Source organism: Bufo gargarizans, chromosome 2 (assembly GCF_014858855.1).
Source record: "Bufo gargarizans isolate SCDJY-AF-19 chromosome 2, ASM1485885v1, whole genome shotgun sequence".
Taxonomy (NCBI): domain Eukaryota; kingdom Metazoa; phylum Chordata; class Amphibia; order Anura; family Bufonidae; genus Bufo; species Bufo gargarizans.
This window is the reverse complement of record NC_058081.1, coordinates 722,024,556-722,048,316: the sequence shown is the minus strand read 5'-3', so window position 1 is coordinate 722,048,316 and position 23,761 is coordinate 722,024,556. Positions and strand designations below refer to the sequence as shown.

The window sequence follows — 23,761 nt, the reverse complement described above, 5'->3', positions numbered from 1 at the left end:
AAGAAAAGCTGAAGTTCTTTTTCCCATTTTTTTTAGCAAGTATTGTAATCCGTTCTTTCTTTCCTTCCATCAATATCCCGTATCTTTTTTTTGTTATACCTCTTTTTTCCTCTCCGTTAGTGAATTTATATATTCTGTCTGATTGTTCCTTTCTATATTTATCTACCTTTACCACTGTCCTCAAAGCGTTCCTGAGATGGAGGTATTTGTAAATATCCTTTTGGGGGATCCCAAACTCCCTAGCGAGTGTATTAAAGTCCTTCAATTTATCTACTTCAAATACTTGGGCTAGATATTTTATCCCCTTTTTTTCCCCAATCAATATAACTCCTAATCGTTTGCAATTCCTTTAAATTTACATTTTACTTTAATCCCCAATAGTTTTTTAATCTGCCCCCATGTGTGATCCATTGAATTCATTATTCTATTTCCTGTGGTATTTTTCCCTAGTGTACCAGATTCCAATATCTCTAAGTGATTGAATTCCCCTCTCCAACCCATTTTATTTAATTCCTGTCTTCCCACTAAACCATTCAAACTATCTCTTAACTGACTATATTGTGTTATCAAATAATACGAAAACCAGTTAGGAACTGCCAAACCACCCTCTCTTACTGGGAGCTGTAGCACTTCTTTTTTTATCCTAGGGATAGCACCTTTCCAAATAAATTCCCCCATTAGGCGATCCAGTAATCTAAATATCTTCTGCGGCAGTCTTATTGGGGCATTTTGTAAAACATAAAGTAACTTTGGGAGAAAAATCATTTTTATTAGATTTACCCAACCTTGAATAGAGAGTGGTAATTTTTTTCAAATATGTATTTTGGTTCTAAGTTCTTTTATTACGGAAAGTACGTTTAGTTTTTCATATTCTTCTATACTGCCGGAGATTTGTATGCCTAAATATTTAAAGCTCTCGTGTTTCTCAAGTACATGCACCCTTGAGTCCCTCCCTAATTGCCCATCTCCCAATAACATCAAATGGGATTTCCCCCAATTAATGTTTAATCCAGAAAAAGAACCAAACTTATCTATTTTATCTATTGCTCTACTAAACTGATCCCCTGTGTTGTGCATAAATAATAAAATATCATCGGCATACATTAATAGTTTTTCGTCTCCTTCCGCATGTTGAAAACCTTTAAACTCCCTATCATTACTTATTATACTTGCGAGGGGCTCAATTGCTATAGCAAATAGTAATGGGGAGAGAGGGCATCCCTGCCTAGTGCCCCGATGAAGGGCAAGAGGCAGGGACAGGCTCCCATCCACCATCACCCTAGCCCTCGGGTTGGAATATATGAGCTGAATCCATCTTATAAACCCCTCCCCTATCCCGACCCTTTTTAAGACTGCCCATAGATACTCCCATTCAATACAATCAAATGCCTTTTGAGCATCCAATGAAAGTATAGCTTTCTCACTTGTTTTTATTCTATTAGCCTCGATATTAAGATACAACCTTCTTATATTTGAATATATAGTTCTACCAGGTATAAAGCCAGTCTGGACTTCATGGATTATACCTTTAATCACTTTAGAGAGCCTCCCTGCCAAAACCTTTGCCAAGATTTTAACATCCGTGTTTAACAAGGATATTGGTCTATATGATCCAGGATCTAATTGTTCTTTACCCTTTTTTGGAATGAATGTAATAATTGCCTCTTTCATGGAGTCTGGTAAGTCCCCTATCTTTTGTGCCTCATTCAATGCTATTTTTAATTCAAGTGTTAAAACCTGGGCAAAGGCCTTATATATTTCAAAGGGGAGGCCATCACACCCTGGTGTTTTTGCGGGGTTTACCTTAACCAGAACCTCATTAATTTCTACGGTTGATATTTCTCTATCCAAATTTCATTTTGAGCCTGGGATATCTTTCTCCAGACGATCTGGTCTAAATATGAATCCAACTCTGTTCTTGTGTATCGTACCCTAGTTTTGTAGAGTTCCTGGAAATACTCCATGAAAACCTTTTTGACTCCTTCCGGTGAACTAATTATTTTATCCCTATTGTCTCTAATTGCCCCTATCCAAGATTTGCCTCTTTGATTTTTTTACAATACTTGCCAAAATTTTTCAAACTTTTTCTCCCTCTGAAGCCAGCCGAAACCCTTGGAAGAACAAATCTTTCCTACTTTTCTCTAGCTGATGTATTTTTTAGCTTTTCCTGTTCCTCCTCCCATTCCTTCCTATTGTATTCAGTAGGATTCATCATACATGCTATTCTTGCTTCTTCTAATTTCTTTTCCAATAGATTTTTAGATTACCTCGTTCCTTATTACTTTTTTTTCCAGTAATTCACCTTTTTAAACAAAAGTCCTCTCAGGAATACTTTGGCGGTGTCCCAGACTATCAATCTGTTAGCAGAATTGTTATTCTCCTGGAATTTTTTTTTTTTAGTTCATCCATTATACACTCTGTATCTGAAATCAATGACAGCCAATGAGGGTTGAACTTGAACAATTGGAGATTGTTCTTTCTATTCAAATCCAATTCCATTACCACTGCACTATGATCCGATAGGACCATGGGTAAATACTTTATCTTAATCCTATTTTGAGACACTAGATTTCTATTTCCCAAGACCATATCTATTCTTGACCAGGTTTGATGAGTTTTAGAATAGCAAGAATACATGGTTTCTTCCGGGTTCTGATAGCGCCACACATCTATCCAGTTGAATTCCGAGGCCAATTTAAACAAATCTACATTTTGTGTTCTTCCCCCTCTGCTAGAGAACCTATCCTTGAGTGGGTCCATTACAGCGTTATAGTCACCTATCGCTACCATTATACATTCTTGTCTATTCAACATAAATCTATGTAATTCATACAGAACATCTGGCTTATATGGTGGTGGAATATATATATTTGCGATTACTATTTTAACCCCTTCTATATTACATTGCAAAAAGAGGTACCTACCACAGTCGTCAGCCTCATATGCGACACACTCAAATTTAATCCTATGATGTATCAGAATTGAAACCCCTCTTGAATAAGTAGTATGTACCGAATGATACCCTTCCACTATCCATCTCTTCTCTAACCACCCTAGAGATTCTTTGTCTAGGTGTGTCTTTTGGAGGCAAACAATGGCTGGCAAGAACCTCTTCATCCACTCAAGGATAGCATATCTCTTTACTCTCGCTCTTAAACCTCTCACGTTCAATGAAAGGATCCTAACCATCTAGCAGAGAGGGAAGAGAAGAAAAAAAAAAAAAAAAATAATAATAATAATTAAAATTCCCTTCCTCTCTCTCCCTCCTCTCCAAACTACCTCCCCCCTCCCCATACCCCCCGACCACTCTGAATAGTCCCCCCCTCTGCTAGCCAGCAGTCGGGACGACTCCATAACCTAGCATAAAGACTCCTTTCCCCTCCGCCACCACCAGCCTCAAAGGCCCTCCCCGTCCGCCCACTCGCTAACCTCTTCCGGAGTCTGGAAAAAAACACTCCTTCCTTTATATTCCACCCTTAATTTTGCCGGAAAAAGTAAGCTTTACTTTAAACCTGCCTCTCTTATTCTTTTTTTTACAGTTATAAACTCTCTTATTTGTGAATTAGTATTAGCTGAATAATCTGGAAAAAATCTAATCTTTACACCCTGTATCTGATATTTTTCAGAATTTTTGGCATCAGATAATATTATGTTGCGGTCCTTAGTTACTAAACATTTCGCCAGTATCGGTCTGGGATAATCCCCCTGGACCCTATTTTTTGTGAGGACCCTATGTGCTCTTTCAATAGCGAACAGGGGGGAAAGAGTACCCTCCTTACAGTTCTCCCTTATCAATTTCTCCATAAATTCAGTACAATTACCCCCCTCTGCTCGCTCTGGGATCCCTACACATCTTATATTAGATCATCTTGATCTATCTTCTTGATTAGTTAATTTTTGTTCCATCTTGCCATTTATCTGTTTTAAAAGTACCACCTCCTTCTCTAAATTCTGAACAGAGTGTTCCAGGACGGGAATCCTTTTTTCCATCTCATGCAAGCGCTGCCTTACTTTCTCCATCTCGTCCCGTGTTACCGTAGCATCTATTTGTACTGCCGCGAGCTGTGTTACTATGTTACCCATTACATTTTCCATCCTCGAGACAGTGCAAAATATGTCCTGCATCATTCTTGCATCTGTTTCTGTAAATGTCGCCGAGGTTCCCCTCTCTCCCCCTCCCCCCGCAAGCGCAATCTCATGCTTCGGGCCTTGAGGCCCGACATCCATCGTTTTTTCTTTTTGTGGGGATCTGGACCCAGGTGAGTTCGGGACCAAAAACTTATTTAAACCCTGTTGTTTAGGCCCACTCTCTAACCCTGTTACGGATCGCCTGGCGGTACTCCCCGTAGGGCCGCGCTGTTCCTCCTTTTTTTTTTATGGCATTTTAGATTTTATCCTTCCTTTCCCCTCCCTTCCCTCGCTTCCCTCGCCTTCCCCCCTCCACGTTACACTGATATACTTATCTTACACCAAAACCTTAAGTCCAGCGATATGTTGACCCTCAAACTCAAGATCTTGTTTGCGTATTATAGCAAACAATCAGTTACAGCAACCATACATTTGTTAAAGACACAAATTGTTAGTATATGGGGGGGGCAAGAGGAAGGTAAAAAAAAAAAGGAGTTAAAGAAAACAATTCCAACAATCGGGTTGAGATGATTTCCTAACATCCATAAATACCACGTAAAAATGAAGAGAGACTCCAATTCCTGAGAACGGGAAGAAAGAGAAAGTCACAATAGTGGCACAGCGAGTAGTCCCTTTGCAATTCAAATACAAGAGTAAAGACGCATAGAGGTAAGTTAGTCCCTGGTTAGTCCCTGATTAGTCCAAAAGAATTCAACAATGTTAAATAAGGGATTAGTCCTGTAGAAGGAAACAGCTTCTTTAGAGGGTTAGGGTCTAGGGTCCAGACACATACAAGAATACCAATAGGGGAAAGCATATAGCGGCTACAGTAAACTGTATCAGCCACCTAACGGATATCTTCAATCCCCCTTTTCCCTTTTTTTTTTTTCTGTTTTCCTTCCCTATTTCCCTCTCTCCAATCTTACTTCTTACTTTATTCCTTCCAAAAGAAAAAGGACATCAGGAGCAGACCCTCAGAGCAATAAATTCCCTTTGTATCAGGCCCAATAGGATTTTCCACTGTGGCCCCAGCCTCCCCAGCCACTCCAACCTTATTATACCACACTCGCCAGCTGTTGTATCCCCCCCACTTCTCACTGGAGTGGGAAACTGCAAACCAGCCTCAGCAACGGCATCTAGGTCCCACAGGGCTTCTCAGAGCAGGCATGGCATTAGTCGCAGATTGGCGGTGGCCGCAAGCATCATATCGGCAGTCGACGGCAGCGGCGAGTGGACAGATGACCAGCGTACAGGAGCGCAGAAGGGGCGGAGCTTAGCAGTACCTCTACTATCGATCTCCTTCGCTCTTTCAATTCAGCCACTACAGTCACTCACCACCCGGCAAGCAGCTCTCCAGCAGTAACGGGCAGGGATCAGAGCCCTCTCCATCAGCGACAGGCATAGATCACAGGACTCCAACAGCGACAGGCAGGGCTGAGCGCCGAGGACGGGCCCAAGCGATCACAGACACCATCGCACAGCAGGCAGGCTCAGCGAGCAGGTGATCCGGGTGGTATCAGGCGGCCAGCGTGCAGGGACGGCGGAGGGGTGGAGCCTAGCATCATACGTCAGACGCTCCCATGCTCCAGCTTTCCGCCTGCAAATAGCACACTTTAGGGATGTTTCACACGAGCGGATGCCGTGCGTGACATCCGCTACGTGAAAGAGTGCCAAGACCTGATGCAGACTGCAGAGGCATGGAGCATTAACATGACTGATAATGCTCCGTGCCTCTCTGTGATCTCTTTACTACGAAATCACAGTTGTCACTCTTTCACGGAGCGGATGTCACGCACGGCATCTGCTCATGTGAAACAGCCCTTAAATGAACTCTGGACCTTTTATCTGCTCATTGTAATTGGGATAATGGGGGAATAACACACACCTGGCCATGGAACAGCTGAGAAGCCAACTGTCCCATTACTTTTGGTTCCTTAACAAGTGGGAGGCACATATGCAAACTGCTGTAATTCCTGCACCGTTCACCTGATTTGGATGTAAAACCCTCAAATTAAAGCTGACAGTCTGCAGGTAAAGCACATCTTGTTTGTTTTATTTCAAATCTATTGTGTCGGTGTATAGAGCCAAAAATGTTACAATTGTGCTGGTGTCCCAATATTTATGGACCTGACTGTAACTGAATTGGTGCTTAAAAAAATGGTTGTGGAAATTTTGTTGAAAATTTTAAAAAAAAGTCTTCTAAAAGTCTAAGGATAAGTAAAAGCGTTCCAAAGTTATTACCACATAAAGTGACACAAAGTGACGGATTTGCAAAAATCGGCCAGGGATTTAAGGTGAAAAGTGGCTCGGTATGAAAAGAATTAAAGTACACAGAATCACACAACATATACACTGAACAAAAATATAAATGCAACACTTTCGGTTTTGCTCCCATTTTGCATGAGCTGAACTCAAAGATCTGAAACATTTTCTACAGACACAAAAGACCCATTACTCTCAAATATTGATCACAAATCTGTCTAAATCTGTGTTAGTGAACACTTCTCCTTTGCTGAGATAATCCATCCCATCTCACAGGTGTGGCATATCAAGGTGCTGATTAGACAGCATGAATATTGCACAGGTGTGCCTTAGACTGCCCACAATAAAATACCATTCTGAAATGTGCACAGTTTTGCCTTACTGGGGGGGGGGGGGTTGCCACCATTTGCCTCACACAGTGCAACCCATCTCCGTGGTATAGAGTTGATCAGGTTGTTGATTGTGGCCTGTGGAATGTTGGTCCACTCCTCTTCAATAGCTGTGCGAAGTTGCTGAATATTGGCAGGAACTGAAACATGATGTCGTATACGCCGATCCAGAGCAACCCAAACATCCTCAATGGGTGACATATCTGGTGACTATGCTGGCCATGCAAGAACTGGGATGTTTTCAGCTTCCTGGAATTGTGTACAGATCCTTGCAATATGGGGCCGTAAATTATCATGCTGCAACATGAGGTGATGGTCGTGGATGAAAGGCACAACAATGGGCCTCAGGATCTCATCACGGTATCTCTGTGCATTAAAAATGCCATTAAAAAATGCACCTGTGATCTTTGTCCATAACATATGCCTGCCCATACCATAACCCCACCACAACCATGGGCCACTCGATCCACAACGTTGATGTCAGCAAACTGCTCACCCACACGACGCCACACATTTTGTCTGCCATCTGACCTAAACAGTGAAAACCGGGACTCATCCGTGAACAGAACGCCTCTCCAACGTGCCAGACGCCATCGAATGTGAGCATTTGCCCACTCAAGTCGGGTCCAGACCCCAATGAGGACGACGAGCTGCAGATGAGCTTCCCTGAGACGGTTTCTGACAGTTTGTGCAGAAATTCTTTGGTTGTGCAAACCGATTGTTGCTGCAGCTGTCCGTGCGGCTGGTTTTAGACGATCATGGAGGTGAACATGCTGGATGTGGAGGTCCTGGGCTAGTGTGGTTACATGTAGTCTGCGGTTGTCATGCCGGTTGTATGTACTACCAAATTCAATGAAACGCCTTTGGAGACGGCTTATGGTAGATAAATGAACATTCATTGCACGGGCAACAGCTCTGGTAGATATTCCTGCAATCAGCCTGCCAATTGCACGCTCCCTCAAACCTTGCGACATCTGTGGCATTGTGCTGTGTGATCAAACTGCACATTTCAGAGAGACCTTTTATTGTGGGCAGTCTAAGGCACATCTGTGCAATATTCATGATGTCTAATCAGTACCTTGATATGCCACACCTGTGAGATGGGATGGATTATCTTGGCAAAGGAGAAGCGCTCACTAACACAGATTTAGACAGATTTGTGAACAATATTTGAGAGTAATGGGTCTTTTGTATATGTAGAAAATGTTTCAGATCTTTGAGTTCAGCTCATGCAAAATGGGAGCAAAACCGAAAGTCTTGCGTTTATATTTTTGTTCAGTGTAGATAAAATTATACATAGATATAAGAGACTACAAGGAAGACCTCTATTTATCAAAGTTGGTAATTGGTGATTCAGGAACTAGGTGGGTGAGCCAGCAGATCGGTAAATAACCACCACTGTAAGAGAGCGAGAATGGAAGACTCTGATGGTGTAGATGTCAAAAAATGAGAATGAGAGTGATGGTACTGGGGGAATGACTAGGAAAGTGGATTGTGGGGAGAAAAGTATGTAGTCTCTACGGCCACTGATGTCTGTTCCAGGTCTGGCGGTATGATAAAAATGTAAGCCACCATTAGAAAGAGCAGCAGGAGAAGGAGTGTCAGTGCTGAATCCAAGTTTGTGTGAGAGCCAGCAAATTAAGTGAATTAATAAGAAAGAAGTCGTAAATGTAGGGGAGTTTTTTGCACGCTGACCTTGGGTTCCAGAGCACACAATTAAAAGAGGGAAGAGAGGAAACACAACAAATGTTAATGAGATTATCAGGGTTTCTATGTGATATTGCATGGGAGTTGAATTGGAAAAGCGTGGGCCGGGGTTAGGTGAGATGTCACCTGAAGTTAGAAGGAAACGTGTAAAGAGAAAGGGCAAATGGTTCTGTAATTGAGCTTCACCCTGGGACATGATGGGTTGAGAATGATTTAAGAAGGTGAATAAAGCATGTGAGCTGTATATGGGGGAAGGAAAGAGAGAGGGGCTGATGTGTATAGAAAGCAATGAATGAGTAAAAGGGTGGTGAATGTGGAGGAAAACAGCACAAATAAGAGGGACAGAGACAATGAACATACTTAATGAAGAGATCCCATATAGCAAATCAGAGAATGTGTCACTGTATCATTAAACTAATGGGATAATAATGTAGATTTGCATTTATATATTCTCTATTACAGGTCCCTTAACCATTACAATCACATGGAACATTCCTGGTAAGAACATATTCATCATGTAGAGCAGAATTTGCTGTATTACTGTTTTCTGTACTTGGATAACTCACTGAAATGTCATGATGTTGGTGATTTTCCTTCTGTCCTTACTTAATCCATAACTGACACCTCATGCTGAACCAGCTGTGTTAAAACTCAACTTTAGAATGTATGTGTGTTGGCCTCCAATACTACGAGAGCAGACAATGTAAAATGAATGAGCTAGCGCTGCTACCTCTGTAAAACTTAAAGGGGTTGTGTTACTTCAGCAAATAGCATTTATCATGCAGAGGATGCTAATACAAGCGCCTTACTAATGTACTGTTATTATCCATATTGCTTCCTTTGCTGTTTTGATTCATTTTTCCATCACATTATGCACTGCTCATTTCCATGGTTACGACCACCCTGTAATCCATCAACAGTGGCCCTGCTTGAACGCTATAGGAAGAAGCACCAGCTCATGTGATCTCCCATGGTCCCAGCCACCAAAGAGGCTGGTGCTTTTTCCTGTATTGTGCAAGCACGAGCACTGACAATGGATTACAGGGTGGTCGTAACCATGGAAACAAGCAGTGTATAATGCGATTAAAAAATGAATTCAGAAAGCAAAGGAAGCAATACAGACAATCACAATACATTAGTAAGTGCAGGGGCGTAGCTATAATGGGTGCAGAGATAGCAGTCGCTACTGGGCCCAGGAGTCTGAGGGGGGGGGGAAGACCCTCGTGGTGAATAAGACACCAGTATTATATAAAGTGCATGCTGGTCAAGTTACCCCTCTGGCTGGGAGGGAAGGGGTTAGGTCAAGAATTTGGCATGAAGGGTTGGTGTTGCCGTTAAATTTTTTGCATCAGACAGCACAAAGGCTGTGTGCTTCCCTGCCCCTGACCACAAAGCACAGAGGGAAGGGGGGCCCCAAGCTGAACTCTGGCACTAGGGCCCATGAGCTTTTAGCTACGCCCCTGAGTAAGTGCCTTGTATTAACTTTCTCTACATGATAAATGTAATTTGCTGAAGTGAGACATTACTTTTAAATAGTACCTGCCAGCAGGATCCGCCCTAAGACTTACTGCCTGATAGGGTTTATCCTGCTGATTACAATGACATGTGGCGTTTATAAGAAAAAGAGTTGTGTGAGAGTTTAGTGCCCTGAGGGGCAGGCCCAGCACTGGAAAGCTGGGACGCTGAGGTGCACCGGGGGTTAGGCCCCACCTCTCAATGCATTGATGTCCTCAGTTGCATAAAGAAAAAAAAGTCTATTCTTCTCAGGAGCGCCACAACTGACTTTCACAAGACAGGTATCAAGGTACCAAGCAGTATGCCTTTTTTATAGAGTTTGCTGTACCCCAGACTTGGAGGTATCTGAAATGTTGTTACTCATTGTATGGTTATATTTAGTATCATTATTGTGTATTATCATATGTTTCTGCAATGTATATCAGCACTGGAGGTATGGTTGGCAATAGTTGTTACTCCCCTCTTGGTAGAAGTGAGCTGGTCCCACTTCCTGCCAGGTGGGGGAGTGTGAGTCTAGACAGAGCAGAGGTAGGAAGCACATCAGAGCTCCTACACAACAGTTCTCCTGTGTCTCACAGTCTCTTTCACTACCGGAAAATACTGTAGACAAAATCAAGAAAACAGCTTCCAAAAAGCCTTAGTGTGCCTAGACAACAGGGTGATCAGCAAAATCACCACTTTAAAGACTCTGCTGCAAGTGAAGGACTACGGCTTAGACAACCATTACCTAGACCTTGGAACAGACAGTCGATGTTGACCCACTGTGCAAATTAACCAGTTTGACTTTTATGCTACACCTAAGGGTCCATTCACATGTCTGCAAAATGGGTCTGCATCCATTCCGCAATTTTGCATAACATGTGCGGACCCATTCATTTTCAATGGGGCCGGAATGTGCTGACCACATTTGCAGATCCGCACTTCCGCATCCGCACTTCTGTTCCACATAAAAATAGCCCATGTCCTATTCTTGTACGCAATTGCCGACAAGAAAAGGCATTTTCTATGAGAGTGCCGGTGATGTGCGGTCCGCAAAATGCGGAACGTACATTGCCGGTGTCCGTGTTTTGCGGATCCGCAATTTGCAGATCTGCAAAACACATACGGACGTGTTAATGGACCCTAAAAACGTTGTTCTGGCAGTTCCTTGGTCTTCACCCTCTAAACCCTGTACAGGGATATGGACTTTGACACCGAAAACCAACCAGGCCGCTATCTCCTGGAGTAGTCCTGGTCTCGTGGGCGCTGACGCACAGGGGTCAGAGACAAAGGTGCGGGGCAGTATGGAATCAGGTAGAATACATAGTCTGAATACAGTCCACGGCCTGAGCAAGCTGAGTATGTGCTTATTCCAAGGTGGGGCAGGCTGAGTACATGCGTAATCCAGATAGCACTTGGGGCAAGCGGCAACTTTGGAGCAAAATCAAAAGGCAAGCAAGGTTTGGTACACGGTTAGTCAGTAGTGTCGATCGCGAATATTATTATCGTGAATTTTTATTGCGAATATCGGCACTTCGAGAATTCGTGAAAATCTAAAATATAGTGCTATATATTCGTAATCGTGAATATTCTAGATTTTTTTTCATCAGTAACCTCCCTTCTTCTTGCTTGTGGGCCAATGAGAAGGCTGCAATGAGCTTAGTAACATCCCTAGCAACCAATAGGAAAGTTGCCGACCCCTTACTATATAAGAACCTCCCCAGCAGCCATTTTCTGCTGCTTTTTTGCAGTTCTGGATCCTATTCCTTATCCAATTACATTAGTTAGTTAGCTCATATATATATAATACAGATAGTGAGTGGGAGATACTCAGTGTAGGTTATATCCTGATATAGTGTAGCTGATAGGTTCCAGTGCAGGGTGTTAGGTAGTGTGATAGGGATTACTGTTTCTCTGCTGTCCATACATACATGCTACAGACTTAGTGCTGTGATGTCACAACAATACATAGTGCACCAATCAGTAATATCTACTCAGACCTGATAAAATGTGAAGTTGCACATATTGCGCAAAAAATATGCGCATCATTAGTGCTGATTTGCGCAATTGCGAAAATAATGACTGGAGATCACGAATTCTAGAATTTGCAAGATTATTACGAATATTATGCAAAAAAAATTCAAAATATCACGAAAATGAATATTGCCTATTCCGCTCATCACTATTAGTCAGACAGGAGAACACACCTTTGTTATTTACAAGAGTCTAGACAAGCTCAAAGCTGCAGTGAGGAGGTGGAATCACAGCCCAGCAAAATAGGGGGACAGAAGGTCAAATTAACCAACACCTGGGCAGGGGCAGGAGGAAAGGATTCACTTTTGCAGTGCTGAAGAAAAGTTCACAGAGTCGGGCAACGTTTGCGCATGACCAGGACAGCAAGACAGAGGCGGGCACAACCTATATCACATCATGGACTCCAATATCCACAAGTGCCTTTTTGGAAGTAAAAGTGGCAGGAAGTGTTCACGTGTTCTATTGAAACAATGTATAAAAAATGGCGTATTATATGTGACCAATGGAAATCAGTTGATTGCCTAATTAATGCATGGGCAAGATGGGTCATCCTGACAGTGAATACCAATTTTGGTTTTCCCCTCCATTAGGGATTATCTTCTTTAATGGCCATGTGCCCAAACAGAACATACAGTGTGTATGCAGACCAAAGCAGACAAACTTTTTAATTATTTTTACTGTGCATTGTTCTCTCTGGTAGTCTTGGAGGCCAACATAAATTCCCTTGAAAATTTGTCACTCATATTTTAATTGCTATTGAAGTTGCTCATCTCAAGGAGCTTTCAAAATACCAGACAAATTCTTTATAAAGAAGATGAGAATGTTTAACAAAGGAGTAGATTGATATTGCTTACTTGGAATTCTGTGAGCCATTACAAAACTGGGTCAACAGGGTGTTCTAGTATCAGAAAACTATGACATATCCACAGGATATCTATAGAACAGGTAGGCCCCAACCAAGTCCTGCCACACCCTGCTCCTTTGCTCCTTCATGAAGCCTGTGATGGATGGCCATGTCTATGGAAATAGCAAAGCTCACTGTGCTACAGTGTTTTGGTAACTCCTATTTACGTCTATGGAAATAAATCGGGAAAGATTGTAGCACATTGAACTTTCCTTTAACTTAGCCGCCTCTTGCAGTCTGCAGGATGGAGTAGAATTAGCCTCATTCTAGAGAAAGGCATGTGTCCCAGAGGTGGGATCTCCATCTTCGTATGTCAACTTTGCCATAATAATGTACCATTTTAACAGTAAGTCCACCTGTATTGAGTGAAATCTCCCATTTTGATGTCTCATATTGACTGGGATAGAATGACTTGGGTTTCATTGCCTCATCAACTTTCCATGATTCTTGGGTAAATTCCTAACGGGCTTCTTTCCAAAAGTTGTCGCTTCTGTGGACAGCCTGGATTTGGACTCTGAGTTCTAAAATGCTTATCACCACCAATACATCAGTACATCATCTCCATTTGTAGTTTATAAACGGTTGTTTGACTTTTTCTCCTAGGAAAGAAAAAAAATAAACCAGATCCTATAAAAGTGGATGAAGGTTCATCAATGACATTGACCTGCTTAGTGGAAAGTATCCTACCACTTGATGTGACTTGGACGGATAATAAGAACAACATTCTTCAGCGTGGAACTGGAAAGGAGTTAGAGCTAAAACTAGAAAACATCATGATGACCCAGGCCGGTATCTACACTTGCACAGCCAAGAATGAATATGAGAAAAAAAGTGCAAATATCAACATAACTGTACAATGTAAGTATCACTATTACACACTGTATAATGTTTGAAGGTTGAAGTCGAAACGCACATTAGGGTGGACGCGCTTGTTACTGGGTATACATGTGTTCTTTTCATTGCAATTATTTGTTTTTACAATATGGATATCCAGTTTGTACTTGTCTGATTAATATCTTTCTAGAACATGCTATGATATTGCTTATGTAACCAGAGTCATACAACTTTCTGGAGGACGGGTCCAGGTCTTTGATTGCTGTGTCTCACCTTGTAAGACGATTTTTATGTGTTTTTATTGTTATATTTTGTGTAAAGATATAAAGATGATTTAAATCTTTAGTATAAGAATGAGGCGGCTCACTATGACTCAAAGGGGTGGATTAAGGTGCTCGATCCAGACAAAGCGTACCCAACGCTTGTAATGGAGGAGGAGTAGGCGAAAGTAAAGGGATGGCACTCAAAACATATGTGATGTATGGATGATATGTTTATTCAAGAGTTATTTATTAAAGAATTGCTATAATATGCCTAAAAAACAATGGCTAGGTATGCCTGAATAAAAATAGTATCATAAAGTAACCCTCCTGTTAGTGGTTGGTGGAATAGTGAGCGGCTCCTGCCTGCAGAGCGGCGTGCACGTGCGAGGTTCCCGCCCGCTGAGTATTCCGGCCGTGCAGTCTTCACTTCCGGTGACGTCACATGCGTTTGAAGCGGATTTTCCCGCTCGACTTGGTGTCGGCTTGCCACATGGAAGTGGGTGGCGGGAAAAGTGCTGCAGTTTAAACAGGAGGGGAAGGAAAATAGCTCCGGAGCTTCTGTTAGGTTATAGAATCCTTTTCCTTGGTGCTGGCTGGTTCGAACCATTCCACCTCACTATTCCACCAACGACTAACAGGAGGGTAACGTACCTGCTTATACAGCAGTAGTTTTCTCATATATACAGCTCATGTCATTGGACCTGTAACGAAATTCTATATCAAATCTAATGTGATATTCTTGTCACAAGGAGACACTTATCTCATTGGTCCACCAGACGTTTTTTCCTACAACAGGACTTGAATACAATTGACATTTCAGGACATTGTCTATCAGTTTTTATTAACAGGATTTGTAATTTCATTCCTTCCACTGGATACCGCATCATGAGATTGGATTCTCCTTCCATAGACTCTTTTTCAACAGATGTATAATATCTCCCTTTTTCATTAGGATTTTTTTCCCAACAGGATTTTTATGAATTGACATTTAAACCACCATTTTACCAGTATGTTGATTTAAATTGAATACACGTGTGGATACTTATAGATATATATATATTTATTGGCGATTTACTTTATGATACTATTTTTATTCAGGCATACCTAGCCATTGTTTTTTAGGCATATTATAGCCATGATTTAAATCTTTGCTTATAGATGACCTTACGTTCATAAATGTGTTGGAGGGTCTAATAGAGACCTCCATTGCAGATCCCATCAAAAATGCAGGATACATAGCAAACTATGTAGCAAATTTTTGCCTGACAGAATAACAGACTCCATTATAATCAATGGAGTTTATCAGATGCTGCTGGTGATACTCATATGATGTATTTGGGGGGGAACAATCTTTGCTTGGGGAGAGAGCACCTTAATCAGCATGGGAAGACTGATAGGCCATATATGCGTGTATGGAACTCTGGGAAGAAAGGGATGCAAATGAACTCTTAACAAGCTCCACCTCTAATGCCAACAGATGTAAGGCAGCTATCTGATAAGTCAATGTTCAACCCATTAACTAGGCCTTGAGACATGACTCGGATATTAAATAAGCCAGCACCTCATCTGCAGTCAGCTGCCTCAGGGTGATTGCCCCTCATCAGTGCAGAACAGAGAGTAATGGCCTAACAGGGTGAGAGGCCTAAGTCAGGATTTGAGGGGGTGCTATCTCTTTAGAGAGTGCCTTAATCAGTGTGAGAAGACTTATAGGCCATACATGTTCCTCTGGAATTCTGGGAAGCTGAGATGCTGGCTTATTTAATATTAGTCATGTCTCATTAGCGGCTCTTTCTTCTCATATCATGGATTCAGCACTGCCAGTATTTTTGTTTCTGTGTCTTCTATCATTAAATAGAAAAATGGAATTCCAAGCGCAGATGTGGGGAATCCATTTCCTTACAATCTGTTATCGGGCACATGGACAGGGATTGTTTTCATGAGAAAAACATTGACATGTCGGATTTATTAAGTTTTTACCAGATAATAACATACATCATGAAAAAAATTAACACAAAATGTGATTTTTTTAAAACACTTTTTTTACAGACTCACCTAGAAATATGAAAATCACCATTATGTCATCCAAAGGTACAGTTACATATTTTAATATGTTATATATGTACAGTCAGGTCCATAAATATTGGGACATTCACACAATTCTAACATTGGCTCTATTCACCACCACAATGGATTTGAAATGAAACAGACGATGTGCTTTACCTGCAGACTGTCAGCTGTAATTTACATCCAAATCAGGTGAACGGTGCAGGAATTACAACAGTTTGCATATGTGCCTCCCACTTGTTAAGGGACCAAAAGTAATGGGACAATTGTCTTCTCAGCTGTTCCATCGCCGGGTGTGTGTTAATCCCTCATTATCCCAATTACAATGAGCAGATAAAAGGTCCAGAGTTCATTCCCAGTCTGCTATTTGCATTTGGAATCTGTTGCTGTCAACTCTTAAGATAAGATCCAAAGAGCTGTCACTATCAGTGAAGCCATCATTAGGCTGATAAAACAAAACAAACCCATCAGAGAGATAGCAAAAACATTAGGCGTGGTCAAAACAACTGTTTGGAACATTCTTAAAAAGAAGGAACGCACCAGTGAGCTCAGCACACCAAAAGACCCGGAAGACCAAGCAAAACAACTGTGGTCGATGACCGAAGAATTCTTTCCCCGGTGAAGAAAACACCTATCACAACAGTTGGCCAGATCAAGAACACTCTTCAGGAGGTAGGTGTATGGGTGTCAAAGTTAACAATCAAGAGAAGACTTTACCAGAGTGAATACAGAGGGTTCACGACAAGATGTAAACCATTGGTGAGCCTCAAAAACAGGAAGGCCAGATTAGAGTTTGCCAAACGACATCTCAAAAAGCCTTCACAGTTCTGGAACAACATCCTATGGACAAATGAGACCAAGATCAACTTGTACCAGAGTGATGAGAAGAGAAGAGTATGGAGAAGGAAAGGAACTGCTCATGATCCTAAGCATACCACCTCATCAGTGAAGCATGGTGGTGGTAGTGTCATGGGTGGGGCATGTATGGCTGCCAATGGAACTGGTTCTCTTGTATTTATTGATGATGTGACTGCTGACAAAAGCAGCAGGATGAATTCTGAAGTGTTTCGGGCAATATTATCTGCTCATATTCAGCCAAATGCTTCAGAACTCATTGGACGGCGCTTCACAGTGCAGATGGACAATGACCCAAAGCCTACTGCAAAAGCAACCAAAGAGTTTTTTAAGGGAAAGAAGTGGAATGTTATGCAATGGCCGAGTCAATCACCGGACCTGAATCTGATTGAGCTGCATTTCACCTGCTGAAGACAAAACTGAAGGGAAAATGCCCTCAGAACAAGCAGGAACTGAAGGCAGTTGCAGTAGAGGCCGGGCAGAGCGTCACCAGGGATGAAACCCAGCATCTGTTGATGTCTATGCGTTCCAGACTTCAGGCTGTAATTGACTGCAAAGGATTTGCAACCGATTATTAAAAAGTGAAAGTTTGATTTATGATTATTTTTCTGTCCCATTACTTTTGGCCCCTTAACAAGTGGGAGGCACAGATGCAAACTGTTGTAATTCCTGCACCGTTCACCTGATTTGGATGTAAATACCCTCAAAATAATGCTGACAGTCTGCAGGTAAAGCACATCTTGTTAGTTTCCTTTCAAATCCATTGTGGTGGTGTATAGAGCCATAAATGTTAGAATTGTGTCGATGTCCCAATATTTATGGACCTGGCTGTATATGTACTGAAGCAGACTGAGCCTTATACAATTGAGTTTGCTGTATGAAGGGCGGCTCATGAATAGTGCAGACTGTGGACTTTATTCCGTGTTAGCATCCTAGGACGGAAAGCAAATTACAACATGTTGCGTTTTGCTCTCCGGTATAAGAACGCAACTAAACGGAACGAAATGCATTTTGGAGCATTCCGTTCTGCTCAGTTCAGTTTTGTCCCCATTGACAATGAATCAGGACAAAACTGAGAATTTTTTTTCCGGTATTGAGCCCCTATGACGGATCTCAATACTGGAAAACTAAAACACTAGTTTGAAAGTAGCATTAGACTCTATTAGCCAAGCAGCTGTCTGGGCTAATGGAAAAGAATAGCCACCCCCATAATATGTTCCCCTCACATAGTGTGGGGTAGCATGTGGACAGATCTGCTTTAAATGTGATTTCACATTGGAGGGCAGGTAAAAGTAAGAGTTTTTAGACAATCCCTCTGTGTTAGAAGGGTCACTCTTCCAGTTCTCTGCAGCGCCACTACTGGAGACATGAAGCATTACACACTTCTAATTAACATCAATTTACTGTCCTTGCTGTCTCTTCCAGATAGAGTGTTGATTGCAATCCAAACTCTTCCACTATTAGAACAGGAGGCTGCAGCTAGAGAGTGCCCCAGAATGCTCTCCTTATCGTTTCTAAAAATGCTCCAGTAAGGTACACCCTTGGTAGACATGACCTCTGTGCTACAAGCAACAGAACAGAACAGAATTCCGGGCTGCCTCTTCTTCTCTTGTATACTAAGATTCCTTACATTGCAATGCAACTGCCTTACACCTGAATTTTGGGTCAGATTATCCCCTTGCTTAGTGTGGTTAATATACAGATAAGTTTTTGATTGGTTATCCTTCCTTTAAATGTTTCTGCTCTTCTGTGTTGGTGATAACATAGCTTCTGTGCATTTTTTTCAGATTTGTGGTATCATGTTCTATTAGTGTTGTGTGATTGTCACATGACCTGTGATTCTCCTGCTGTTCATTGCTACAGCTAAATGTTGTCATTTGTTTGCTGAGTTGTTTTTTTATTCATCTTGAATATCAGTGTCTTCTCCCGTCTGCTTTATTGACGGACTACCATCTCCTTAATCAATTGCCATCGTTACTTGGCTCCTGTTGTCTATCAGTGAGTTTATTTCTGTAGCTTTGTTGCCTGCCATTGTTCATACGTGCTTAATATATTTTTCCTGCAACCATCTGGTTGGTATATACTGTAATTTGGCCCTACTGTAAGTCCTGGAGATATCTAAGTAATGATGTATACAGTTAGTACTGTATTCAGGAAAAGTTACAACTACAAGTGAAGGACCAGTTCCTCTGTCTGTGAACAGCCAGCATTGTCACACTATGGTTTCTGTTTCAGGATCTTTAACTTAATCTACACAGCTGGTTAAAATCTGGCAAAAACCCATAAGAATGGCTTCTAAACTAAGTATTGAACGTATGCCCCATTCTAGCCAGAAGGAAAAAAGGTTTTATCAATCTATTTAACAGAATATCAGGAGGACCCATTATGTTCTTATTATACCCATTTACTGATGTCAATGAGAACCGTGTAATGCTTCAGTTCCCCTATGGTGGGTGTGCAGGGGAATTGACCTCTGGCAGCTGGGTTTACAAATTACAACTAATTGCCATGGTCTATGGAAGAGGGCACCCTCGACCATTGTTTAGGAAAATCTTGGAACCCTGGTATGTTGATTTATCAAAACTTCTTCCTGATGGAAAACACAGAGCCTGGTACTAGAGAATCTCAAGGCTGTACAGAGAAAGGGGATGTCAATTTTTAACAAAGGCCAATTAAAATAATATTTTAGCTCAATAATAATCAAAAACAATTGCCCCCAAAGGTGTCCACAGTCTTTAATTTTGTTTTGCACTTACAATGGTAATATCGTAGAAAAAGTATCCATAGCTATTTTCTTTTTTTGTGGTCCAACTGCTGGATCCCTCAGAATGAAGTGGTGGCATGCATATTGATCCACAACTTCATTCACTTCTGTAGGACTCATGGAGCACTGTCTATTGTCAGTCCCATAGAAGTGAATGGAGAGGTGGACCTACATGGGTATCACTACTGCATTCTAAGAAGGTAACTCAGGGATACCTATTTTTAAGATTAATGAGGATCCCAGCAGTTGAACCCTCAGCAATCCAACATTTGTCAACTATCCTGTAACTTGGTGATATAGATTTTTCTCGGGACAACCCCTTAAAAAAGGTTGGGTCATCTCACACATTGGTGGCATATCACTAAGATATGCCACCAATGTCTGATAGCTGTAGCTAATTTTGAGAAATCTACCTCATTGGGTCTAGGTTATGCCATTTTTTTACAATGTTGTGTCCCAGTGAACTCCCTCGGGCTGTCAATTGAAGAATCAGGTGAGTCGTATTTGTAGCCAATACACCATAGAAGCCCCAGTTATATCTAAAATGATGCCAGCAAAGTGAAGAAGAGCATGCATGCAAGCAGCACACTCTGCTTTTTTCTGATGTCCCATAGAAATTAATGGGAAGCACACCGCACCAATGCAGCCACTGATCAATTTGTCACATGTAAAATTTTTGCAGGTGGAGAACGTCCATCTAGTCAACCAGTGGTTATTGATCCAACCGAGACGCTGGCCCTTGTCTGCAATGTTGATGCTAACCCAAATGCTACTGTGGTCTGGGTAAAGGGGGAAGTAGATATGCAATCACCCAAAACGAATAACAGTGGATCATCAGCAATGATAAACGTGACATTATCAACCTCTGACGTCTACAGATGCCTGGCGTGGAATGCAATTGGGTTGATAGAACGACGGATTCAAGTTGGAGAAAAACCTGGTAAAACTAGTTGTATCATTAGAACTGAACTATAGATGCTCTGTGTCTTTGTACAGCACCGAACTATGGAGATTTAGCACTTTAATACAGATGTTCTAAAGCTGGAGTCTAGGATTTAGAAAACTTCAACTTTCTGTAGTTTAATTGGAAACCTCAATAGTTTACTGTCTTAGGATGAATATCCATCCTGGTTAGTAAGTGGTCACACCGGTACATGGCTTGTCACAGTAATCAGAGATCTCCTTTATAATGAGCCAAGCAGGGTGGATACAAACAGCAGAAGTCAACTGTGAGTGAGCCTCTTCTTCTCCAGACCAAGACCGAACAAACTTGTGTCTCCTCGGTATAAGACCGGATAAGCTTGTGTCTCCTCGGTATAAGACCGGACAAGCTTGTGCCTCCTCGGTACAAGGCCGGACAAGCTTGTGCCTCCTCGGTATAAGCTTCTTTAACATGATTATATATAGGGGGCCTTTACTACTAATAGGTGTTGGGTCCCAGGGCCCCTGTGCAGCTGAAAATGCTCCATAGCTAATGTTCCTGCTAATTGGAGCCATGTACCTGTGCTAGCATCTGTAAGCAGAGATCTTAAATACTGTGAGAAATTGACACAAAGAGTATATTACAAAATGATGGAACACTTTTTATTACTATAAAATTACATTTATTTTTGTAAAACCAGAAAATCCTACTAACAGTAGACACACTAAAAAAGAAAAAAGACACAGCGCTTCCTAGGGTAGTATCTCTGAAGACAAGGGGTAATACTGTTGTGTGAAAGACACACACTTTTGCCTGTTGTGTTGGACAAAATGGCTGCACAGGGCATGTAGAATCAACAGATGATCGATGAAGGTCCCATGTGTTGGAACCCCACCGATCAGATACTGATGACCTATCCAGAGGATACAGTAGGTCATCAGTTAAAACCTCTAGGAAAAACCCTTTAAGGCAGTCATACACATTCAATAGCTGTCTGCAGACTACCCCATACACATTCAGCTTGTTCAAATGTGGAAGAATATTCAATGGGGAGAGAGGAGAAAGTAGCTGCCAGACACTTCTGGTTTCCAGTTTATCTCCTTGGAGAGCAAAAGGATTTGATGAAAATATTCCCTTTGCTCGATCCTTCTCTCCCCCGAGAGAGAGAGTTGGTAGCTCTTCACACACTTGTTGGCTGAACCTGCCATTCTCTATTGTGTATGGAGGCCTTTAAGCTGTGTAGAAGACTTCTACAAGGTGGCAGATTGGCCATACACCTTACAGGGAAATTTCCCGGTGGGCCGATGCCCGGGGGGCCACCTGAGCTTTCTTCATGCCCGGCCAGTGGACGTTTTTGGGGATGTATTTTGTGCTGATGGGGCAGTATTTTGTGAGGGACTGTGGTATTTGGCTCTGTTGGGGTGATATAATGTGCCACAATATGGTACCACAGGAGCGTTGCCATTACACCTAGAGGCTCTGCTCTTTCTGCAACTGCCATGTCCTCTCCACTTTGATGGATAGACCCAGGCAGTGTAAGCATGATCATGTCTGGCTATGTAAATCGAAGTCCGAAGGCACAGCAGTTGCAGGGACAGCAGAGCCTCTAGGTGCAATGACAATGTCCCCGTTGCTCCTATAGGCTTATTTGCATATATTTAAACATCATTTTTCTCAGGAATGAGGACACATTTAACCAACACAGATGCCTTAAGTTGCCAAGTGCTCATTCAACTGTTTCTTTAAAAGCTATTCAATAATTGTAAAACAAAAAGTATGTATTTTTTGTTAAAGAGGTTTTCCGGGAGTAGAACATTGGTAATCTATCCTTAGGATAGGTCATCATTATCAGACCAGTAGGGGTTTGTCTCCCAGGACTCACGTCCATCAGCTGTTGGAGGCGGTTGCAGCGCTCTTTGAGCACTCAGACCTCTTCCTAGGCCAGTGACGTCACCGTACATCGGTCATGTGGCCTAGACGCAGTTCAGTTATAAAATGATATAATTCTGTGTAAGTTATGAAAAGATCACAGCTCTCATTGGAGGTTCAGTGAGAGAAACAACCTCTTCAAACAACTAATTGGCAAAAATACCAGGAGCCGGGCCACCCACAATCTGATATTAATAATCTATCCTGAGGATAGGTCATCACTATCAAATTCCTGGATAACCCTTTCAAAAACACAAACAATAAATGTTATGTCCTGAAGAGTCTCTGTCAGCATGATTAACTTTAATAAACGCTAGGGTTGATAATGCTGATTAAAACAAAACCTTTTTTTTTTGTATGTTAAACAGTTGCAAATGCAAATTAGAACATTGGAGGACCGGGGGGGCTGGGCTGAATCCTTGGAGCACTACTTTTGTAACACCTCTGTGGTCTGCACACTCTTCCTCCCCTTGATTGACAGTGCTAGACATCAGCATGATGAGGGCAAAGCTGTGTCCTAGCATATGCACATCATATACTATACTACAACCTTACCATGCTGAGAATAGAAGTTTTCTATGCTTAGAAAGCTAATGCATATTACTGGTTTATTCACAGGCACAACATTTAATTATAAAGATACCAGTAATATGTATTACCTTTCTAAGTAGAAAACCACTCTTCTCAATATGATAAGGCTGTACTCTGGAGGCAAGTGGTCAGCCGTGCATGAAGATGTCTCACGTTCAAATCCTAGAAGAGTCTTCTAGATTTTTTCTTCAGTTTTTTTTCCCATCATTTAACCCATAATAAAAAGCTATAGCCTTGTAACGTTGAAAATATGTTTTTTTTATACAATGACATAACAGAAAAAATAAAAATGTCTCACTGTTTTTCATCACTTCCCCCCAAAAATGTAAAAATTGAAAAAGTAATTCACACCCCAAAATGATATTATAAAAAAACTATTTTCAGGCAAAATAATGAACGTTCACACATCTATGGGGGTCAGAATATGGAGATGACAAGAAAAAAATTTATTTTAATTTTTTTTGTATTAAAATGCAAAAGCAATTATATAAGTGTGGTATTGCTATAATTAGGCCTCATGCACATGGCCATTGTTTTGGTCCGCATCAGGGCCGCAGTTTTGGCGGCTCAAATGCGGACCCATTCACTTCAATGGGGCCGCAAAAGATGCGGACAGCACTC

At 41.7% G+C, this 23,761-nt stretch overlaps 1 protein-coding gene across 1 annotated transcript in view; it reads left to right on the top strand.

Moving 5' to 3' along the window:
- Window positions 1-23,761, top strand: part of LOC122927121 (sialic acid-binding Ig-like lectin 14) — an 86,251-nt gene that overhangs the window by 47,041 nt on the left and 15,449 nt on the right. The window contains exons 4-7 of the mRNA XM_044278703.1: window positions 8,949-8,984; window positions 13,522-13,776; window positions 16,062-16,103; window positions 20,381-20,638. Of these exons, the coding sequence (XP_044134638.1) occupies window positions 8,949-8,984; window positions 13,522-13,776; window positions 16,062-16,103; window positions 20,381-20,638 (591 nt within the window). The remainder of the gene's footprint in view (window positions 1-8,948; window positions 8,985-13,521; window positions 13,777-16,061; window positions 16,104-20,380; window positions 20,639-23,761) is intronic.